At 34.9% G+C, this 9339-nt stretch overlaps 2 protein-coding genes across 3 annotated transcripts in view; one reads left to right on the forward strand and one right to left on the reverse strand.

Annotated features, from left to right (window-relative positions):
- LOC111716196 (uncharacterized) overlaps window positions 1-3923 on the reverse strand; it is a gene marked incomplete in the record, with an annotated part of 10130 nt that extends 6207 nt beyond the window's left edge. Inside the window, 3 exon segments of the mRNA XM_023491628.1 lie at window positions 167-201; window positions 2358-2428; window positions 3720-3923. Coding sequence (XP_023347396.1) covers window positions 167-201; window positions 2358-2428; window positions 3720-3768 — 155 coding nt within the window.
- A 1300-nt stretch (window positions 3924-5223) lies between these two features.
- Window positions 5224-8574, forward strand: LOC111716202 (uncharacterized). Of its 2 annotated transcripts, none has more exons than XM_023491642.1 (4): window positions 5224-5324; window positions 6639-6921; window positions 7438-7792; window positions 8060-8574. In XM_023491642.1, coding segments are annotated over exons 1-4 (951 nt in total). In that variant the 5' UTR covers window positions 5224-5322; the 3' UTR covers window positions 8371-8574. The 2 variants fall into 2 exon arrangements, with proteins under 2 accessions (XP_023347410.1, XP_023347411.1); XM_023491643.1 differs by having other exon boundaries at window positions 8066-8574.
- The last annotated feature ends 765 nt before the right edge of the window (window positions 8575-9339 follow it).

The raw sequence follows: 9339 nt of genomic DNA on the forward strand, positions 1-9339 counted from the left end.
TAATAATAATAATAATAATAATAATAATAATAATAATAATAATAATAAAAATAATAATAATGATAATAATAATAAAAATAATAATAATTATTATAGTAATAGTAATAATAATAATAATAATAATATTATAGTGCTAACCAAATGAAAAGTAAAAAATCTAAATTACCTGACACTATTACCATGCAAGGTACCACAACAACCCTAAAAATATGATAGTTAAGATTTAAAAATCAAAATACATTTATTTGAAACCGTAAGAATGACTAGAAAATATTTTGTATTTTAATTTGTCGCGAAAATTATGAATATTAATATTAATAATAATCAAAATATTTTCCGTTTTTCGCCAACATATTTTTTTAATAAAGTATAAACATTTAATTTTAATCTAACAAAACAAATATAAAGTTAAGGTAGTTATTTTGTTATAGTTAACTTTTCAGATTTTATAAACTTTTTTAAAAGTTTATTAAAAAAGGGAAATATAAATTTCTTTTTATGAAATTTATTGACCAAATTTAAAATAAAAACATAAAAAGATTTGAGAACTTTTACAAACAAATTTTCGAAGTATAAAAGCTGTACCCATTAAAAATCAAATTTAATCTTATATTTCCATTTTGATCTTGATTTTATAAACATTTTGAATTTAATGTAATCTTTAAATGAGTTGTAGAAATCCCCCCCCCCCCTCCCCAGCTGGGAGCTAGGGTGTGTAAACTGTATATAAAATATCCTTGGGGTAAACATGGTTAACCTAACCTCTCCTCTCCTCACACTTTTTACAAGGTCAGACACTAATATTAGGCCAGTCACGTCGGACTAATACTAAGTAAAATCTGTCTGAAATATTGCTAAATAAAAGACTTCAATGGAGTGACCAGCTATGTATGGTAGTTGAACTGAGTATGCAGTGTTGTGGACAAATTCTTTAGGATTTATTTGAGACATATAAAATGTTTCTACGTTATATAATTACTAATCAAATCACTGGGACATGGACCTTTAGTTTACCGTTAGTGGGTCTATAGTCTGCAGGAAACCAGTGGTTTCAAGATCATCTTAAAATACTGATGGATGGGTGGTATTTAAAGGGACTGTAGAGTGTAGACGTAATTCAAGGCGATTCTTTATTTCTAGTCTTATAGAGTGGAATTTCCGATTTACATTGGTGTCTCCTTTAAACCTTTTTTATCAAGGATAAATGTGATATCCTTATTTTTCTAGCTTCAAATTGTTTTATTTTTCAATTGTGGTTCTTCTTCAAACGTAACTTCCGGATTTGTTATGCAATTTGTCTGAAGTCAACACGTCACATCATAATGAAAAAACATCGATATCTTGCTCGTTTTTACTCAGATCTGAGAGGTTTAATGAGTACCGTGTGTGAATCGGAAAAGCCTCTCCTTAACAATCTCTTTAACAACCTCTTTAACAAAATGACGGATTGTTGGTATTTAAGGTAATAAGAAAAGGGGGATCTTGTCACAAAAAGACCCTTTCTAGCAAGATTATAATGCAAGGAAAGTTAATTGCAGTTGCGTGAACTCTGCGTACATATGGGAACCAGTTCTCTTTGGGCGGGATTTGTAAACAAGAATAGATGCATCAGTGTTCGTTTAATATCCGAGGAGGTTAAAAGCATTAAATTTTGATAATTTTGATTATTCACATAATAGTTTCCTATGCCCAGAATATTTCGTTGATTTTTTATGTGAAAGATGGATCCCATGTCAGGCTTCGACATCCGTCTTGTGTTTACATTACCGACCAGAGACAGTACACTGCAGTGCAAAAGATGCGTACACCTTTGAAATAGCTTTCCTTGCATTATAACCTTGCTTTATAGTCTGTATTTATTGATATCCGCACATTCTTCTTGTTAGACTATGGCGAAAGTACTCGGAATTCTTTACAGGACGTCCTATATATTTTTTGCATCCAAATGTATTTTTTAATAATTTTTTTCTTTTTAACAAAAATCTCATTCCTAATGAGGTCGCAAAGACAATCTTACAAACTTAACAAGTTTCAGTTCTGCTAAATCGTGTTTACGGGTCATATTTAAAAATGTTAACCTTGTTTAATAAACTTTGTTTCACAGATTATGTTTTTGTATTTTTAAAAGAAACTTTACATCACCACATCACATGACTTTATTTTAGATAATATCTCAGCATCTAAACTCCAAAGCTCAGGGGGTTTAAATATTTTTCTACTGAGCTAAATTGTGTATGTAGCTAAGTTTATGAAAAAAGTCACTTTCATGATATGCCATGAAAAACTTCCCCATAGTACTGCCCCATAGACATATTTTTGCAGGGAGAAATAAAAAAACTTTAATTTGAAAAAAATACCTTATGAAGAACTTTTCTATCGAAAGAGGGAGAATCTCTATCCCTTAAACTTTGCTCAAAAACTCCAAACCCTAAAACATAAAAAATGTTTTCAAAATTTTTTGTATAATCGGGACCAGTACAAACGTCGGACCCACAAACGTCGGACCAGTACAAACGTCGGACCAGTACAAACGTTGGACGGTACAAACATAAGACTTACAAACGTCGGACCAGTACAAACGTCGGACCAGTACAAACGTTGGACCAGTACAAACGTCGGACCAGTACAAACGTCGGACCAGTACAAACGTTGGACCAGTACAAACATCGGATCAGTACAAACGTCAGACTGGTACACACGTCGGACCAGTACAAACGTCAGACAAGTACATTTATAAGGAACAAACGTCGGACTAAGGAAGAAAAAATATATTTGAATTTTTAGATTAAAATTCTTGTAAATTCGCAATTTTCTCTCAAAAAAATTCCCAATATTTTTGTTAAAAATTCATAATCTCCTAAAGTCTGGATACATGGACGAGGAGACTGCTAACTATATTGAGGTCAAGCAGAGGGGACGGCACCTACTTGATTAAAATCAGTTTGAATATAGGGTTAAAAAGAAGAAACCCAACAAAACCTATTACAAATGCATTCAAAGGAAAAACAATTCTTGTCCTGCAGGAGCAGTTGTAAATAATGAGAATGACAAGATTATCAGTTTCCTGGGATCTTTTGAAGAAAAGGGTACGTGAAATAGAAAAACAAGTAGTTAAAGAATTGCAGAATTCTTTGTTTGAAATATCTAAGGTCTACAACAGCGGGTTGCAAAGATATATGGATTAAACTGTATGATCTTGTAGAATTCATAGTTTGAAATTTTTTAAAACAATGATCCATTCAAAATCTACCAAGTCCGACGTTTTTTCTTATTATTGTACCCATCCGACGTTTGTACTGGTCCGACGTTTGTACTAGTCCGACGTTTGTACTGTCCGACGTTTGTGGCCTCCGACGTTTGTACTGGTACCGAATAATCAATGTCATAATTTTTGGTGAAAATGTAAGAATTGTGTAATAGACAAATACTTATTAAAAATGTATACAAAATAAATGTAAAGTAAAAAGAGTGTGTTGCAATAATTCGAAAGGTAATAATTTATGATAAATTTTACAGATTGAATTTTTACAAGATTTCTCCGTGAAATGAGTACACAAAATGGTTGATATCATATATACTTAAAATATTTGATTACAGCCATTGAAAACATTTTTAAAAAAAGCTATTTGTCGCTAACAATCTGCACCGTGAAAAGATTTTTTGCTTGAAAGTAAAAAAAACTTAAAAATTAATTTTGTTTCGAAACAAATATAAAATACCTGAGTCGGTGGATTTACATGTTGCCACTCCGCAATTGTTAAACATCATTTTCGCGAAAATCCGCGAAAATAGTCACCGAAATATCACTAATCACTAAAAATAATCACTGTTGTTCAGAAATAAATAGTTAAATAAATAAATAAAATTGTTGAGGAACAGTTGCGTAGACAGCTACATCCTGTGTCTGCCTACCATACCGATTAATCGGAGACTGACGCTTTGCGTATATACCCAGAACCCAAAACGGACGAAGTTTCGGGGACCCGGAGATAGATAGATTTGATGGATAAAGATAGATAGATAGAAATATTTTGTCCGAGAAAACTGCATTTCCGTTGTCTTGAACCAGTTTCATACAGGATACTGCAGAATACCAGGATTCCAGGATACTAGGATACCAGGATACCAGGATACCAGGATACCAGGATACCTGGATACTAGGATACCAGGATACCAGGATACCAGGATACTAGGATACTAGGATACTGCAGAATACCAGGATACCAGGGTACTAGGATACTAAGATCAGGATACCAGGATACCAGGATTCCAGGATACTAGGATACCAGGATACTAGGATACTAGGATACTAGGATACTAGGATACCAGGATACTAGGATACTAGGATACCAGGATACCAGGATACCAGGATACCAGGATACCAGGATACCAGGATTCCAGGATACCAGGATTCCAGGATACTAGGATACTAGGATACTAGGATACCAGGATCAGGATACCAGGATACCAGGATACCAGGATACCAGGATACCAGGATTCCAGGATGCTAGGATACTAGGATACCAGGATACCAGGATACCAGGATACCAGGATACCATGGGATACTAGGATAACAGGATACCAGGATACTAGGGTACTAGGATACATACTAATACTTAGATACAGGTGATACAGGGATACAGGGATACAGGGATACAAGGATACAAGGATACAGGGATACAGGGACACAAGGATACAAGGATACAGGGATACAGGAATACAAGGATACAAGGATATAGGGATACAAGAATACAAGGATACAGGGATACAAGTATACGAGGATACAGGGATACAGGGATACAGGGGTACAAGGATACACGGATACAGGGATACAAGGATTCGGGGATAGAGGGATACAAGAGTACAGGGATACAGGGATACAGGGATACAAGGATACAAGGATACAGGGATACAAGTATACGAGGATACAGGGATACAGGGGTACAAGGATACAGGGATACAGGGATACAGGGATACAGGGACGCAAGGATACAGGGATACAAGGATACAGGGAAACATGATTGAAGTGTTCAAGGATAAATGCATGGATACAAGATTTCTACAAGAATACAAGGATACACAGCTGCCTTACTTAATACCAATTCCTGGATTTATGGATGCAATTATTTTGTTCAGTCTTGTCTGAAGTACCATCCTTTGTGGGTACCCCTGCAAGATAACCTTAGTATTTTACGCAATGCAGTACATTTAGAACTGGTTTTTCTATGTTAACAGTATGTTCATTAGCATAGTACAAATACGAGAAAAATATTTTTAGTTCAACCTTGACTACTGCTACGCTCATACTGAAGCAAATTTATCATGTGAGTTTGCGTATATATATTCTTCAAATTTGATTAATTATCTAATTTAACGTCATTAATTTCTTATTAAAACATCGTAGTTTACATGCTATGGTTAATTTTATAGCATTTATTTAAACTTTTTTTACAAAAAGATCTGGTTTTCGGGATTGTCGTAACTTTCAGTCATTATCCATAAAGCGGGGAACATATGATTCAGCTCAATTAAAGAAAAATAAGATTTTAGCCATTATTATAGATAAATCCATTTGTCTCATAAAAATCTCATTTGTTCTTGATTTTAACGTTTTTGAGTATCGGGTTGAATCTGATAGTTCGCTCTATTAACAGTATATGTATGCAAGTTAACCCTTTACATGCTGACGTCTGGTTTACAGTAAATACGGAGGGGGGTCCCAGGGACCCCCCCATTAATTTACTCAATGCGATACAAATCGAAAACATTTGATACATTTTTGGAAAACCCTTGGGCTCTACTTAAAATTCTGCAAAGAAATTTCAAATATTTTTGCAATATCAAATTATTAAGTAATTAAAAGTGCGCGAAATATGATAAATTTTACATTTTTGAAAAGCCCTACCACGGGGAAAGCAAATATGTAAAGATATTTGCAAAACTTGTAGAACTAAATTTGTAATCAAGGAAAAGTGAAAATGTGCAAGTTCTCTTTAAAGGCATCTCTGCAAAAATCTATGCAAAGTTTCTTCGCAAAAATTGTGCAATCTGCTTCGTTTTATTCAAGGCTTTCCAAAGAGCTTTAACAAATTAATCTAATGGCCGAAAGTGGGTCTAAGTATAGATTTAGTTGTGTATAGGTAAAATAAGGCATTCGGGCAGTAGACTCAGGCAGTTGGTATAAAAGCCTCGCTTCAAGCCTAAAGTGAGGGGTATGTAATGTATTTGAAATGGCATGGTCAATGAATTTTCAAAAATGTAAATTAAAAATTTATTTGACATTTTTTTGGCAAGCATTTTTTCTATATAACTGGATTTTGCTAATTTTTGTTTGGAGATTTCATAAGTAGAGCATAAGAGCTTGCCAGTGATATGTATCATTAGTCATTTTTGGACATCAAACATGGGATTACGAGAGGGGAGGTCAATTAACCCCCAACCCTGCAGGGACAGGGTTAAGTTATCATTACCCACATAGATCCATCTTAAGACTATATACATCTTAAGACTGGGTCGATATTAAACTGTCGTAACGTCTGGGTCTTCACCTCGTTTACTCTTGTTCAATAGCTATTATGATTTCAGTTACTAACTAAAGATTTAATTATTAAACTATAATTAATTTTGTATTCTTATAGGATGAGGATAATCGCTGTTTTATGTGTTCTGAGCGTAGTGGTTACCCAACAACATGTTAATGTAATTATCGAAAAAGAAGAAATGTTAAAAGTTGCATTCCTCCTTCTTAAACTTGGACATGAAATCGCCCCAGAGCCTCTAAAAAAACTTCTACTTTTCCAAGTTGGAGAAGAAATAGCTGCTGAGTCTGGACCAATCCCTGCTCTCAGTTTGAGTGTGGTGGTTAACCAACCAGGTCGTAATCCTATTCATGTTCGTATTCAACAAGAAGAAATATTAAAGGGACTGTAAGAGTAATTTCAAGGAACCTTCCATTTCAACGATTTGCTTTTTAAACCTTTGTCCGGACAACGATGAGGTAGATAGTTGTTTAGTTTAAGATTAAGTGCCCGGCATTATGGTTTCTGTAGAAGTAAATATTTGCATTTACTGATAGCACCGAATGAAGGATTCATAACTCTAATTGGATAATAAGATAGACGTTACCGCCATACTATTTCTATTGGTTCAGAATAGACAACAAACACATGACTGAACCATGATTGGATCATGCGCTAATTGAATCGGCATACAGGAGTTGCCTGGAATTGCCCGGATACTCGAGGTTGCAGTGTACACTGTTCTCTCCGTGCTAGTGTACTCTCGCACGGTTTCTAGGCATTTCATTTCCCGTTATAGAAATAAGAATATCTACGAAATCTTTGATCAAGAAAAGTTTTAACGGGTATCGTTGTAAATCGGACATGTCACTCGATAATTGGAAGATCGCTTAAAATTACGCTTACAGTCCCTTTAAAGGTGGCTTTCTTTCTTCTTAAACTTGGGCAGGAATCAAAAGAAGGATTAAAAGTGGCTTTTCTCCTTCTTAAACTTGGTTTAGAAATCGCCCCAAATCCTGAACTAAATGATCTATTTCTGAAACTTGGAGAAGAAATAGCCTCGGAGCCCGGGATGAAGCCTGGACTAAATCCTGTGCTCAGGGTTCTAAGTCTAGCAGTTACCCAACAAGGTCTGGAACCTGTTCTTGTTCAAATCACACAAGAAGAAATGTTTAACATGGCTGGAGTTCTTTATAAATCTGGACAAGATGTAGCTCAACAGCCTGGAGAGGATCATGGATCAATCCCTATAATGAACGAGGAACCTTCTCAAAGTACAGAGAGCGTTGTTTATCGTTATAAATCGTTTTTTTTGATGCTGCAAGTTTCTCCTCTCTGAGTCCAAATTTGGTATTTAATCCAAGAAAAACAAATGTTTTCAAATTGTTAATTCTATCTATCTCCCATTCTTCCTATTCTTTGACCAAAATATATGCTCAAGAATGTTAATAAACATTGAAAAGTTTGACAAAGCAAACTTAAACAGTTTTAAATGTTGGAAGCTTAAAAAAATAAAAATATAAAACGATGAACAACACAAGGTATAGATAATGGGCCTACTGTAGAAGAGGGTGTACTGGCCCCATCGGAACGGTGTAGATCAAATTTTGACTGCTTCCCGGTGTGCAGTGAATATGGTTACTGCCAAAAGTATGGCTATAAAGCTGGTGGCTCAGGATACTCTGATGGACGAGATCAAAGAGGACACGGAGGACATGATCAGAGAGGTGAAAGAGCAGATCGAGGATCCTGCAGAACAGATGCGGATTGTTGGCCTGTTTGTAGTGAATATGGATACTGCCAGAGGTCTGGTTATAAACCAGGAGATAAGGGGTTTCCTCATAGAAGATAGAAGAAGATTAATATTTTTTTTCAATATTTCAAGAGAAGCGTTGCAACATGTGAAATTATTTTTTAAAATTAAAATGTGAAAACAAATTAAATTGGCACTAAAGCTTAAGAGAAACTTATTACTCTGAAAAGTTTGTAAATAATATCAATTGTAGGTTTTACAATTGTACATGGTGTTTAAAAAATATATTTTCAAAAGAACTTATCTTTATAATAAAGCTCATATAGATATATTCGTAGGTTTCTATTATAGCTATAGCTGATAAATAACTTGAAGATAACATCGTTTTTCTAGTTTAAAAAGTGAAAATTTTTGATAATTTTTTAATTGTTGAATGTAAACTTTTAAGTTCAAACTTAACGGTTCTTTCCGAGATACAGGGGGGCAAGGATACAAGGGTCACTGGGGGGCAATAATACAAGGATACAGGGAGGCAAGGATACATGGATACATGGGGCAAGGATTCAAGGATACAAGGATACAAGGAGCAAGGATACAAGGACACAGAGGGGCAATGATACAAGGATACAGGGAGGCAAGGGATACAGAGGGGCAATGATACAAGGATACAGGGAGGCAAGGATACATGGATACATGGGGTAAGGATACTAGGATACAGGGAGGCAAGGATACATAGATACATGGGGCAAGGATGCGAGGATACAGGGATTCAAGGATACATGGATACGGGAGGCAAGAATACAGGGGGAATGGATACAAGGATTCAGGGGGACAATTATACAAGGGTACAAGGATACAAGGATACAAGGATACATAAATACAAGGTTACAAGGATACATAAATACAAGAATACTAGGATACATAAATACAAGGATACAAGGATACATATTACAAGGATACAAGGATACAGAAATACAAGGATACAAGGATACATAAATACAAGGATACAAGGATACAAGAATACAGAGCTAGAAAGATTGAAAGATATGTATATTCTGAGGCAGCCTC

Source organism: Eurytemora carolleeae, unplaced genomic scaffold, assembly GCF_000591075.1.
Source record: "Eurytemora carolleeae unplaced genomic scaffold, Eaff_2.0 scaffold1125, whole genome shotgun sequence".
In the NCBI taxonomy this organism is placed as follows: domain Eukaryota; kingdom Metazoa; phylum Arthropoda; class Copepoda; order Calanoida; family Temoridae; genus Eurytemora; species Eurytemora carolleeae.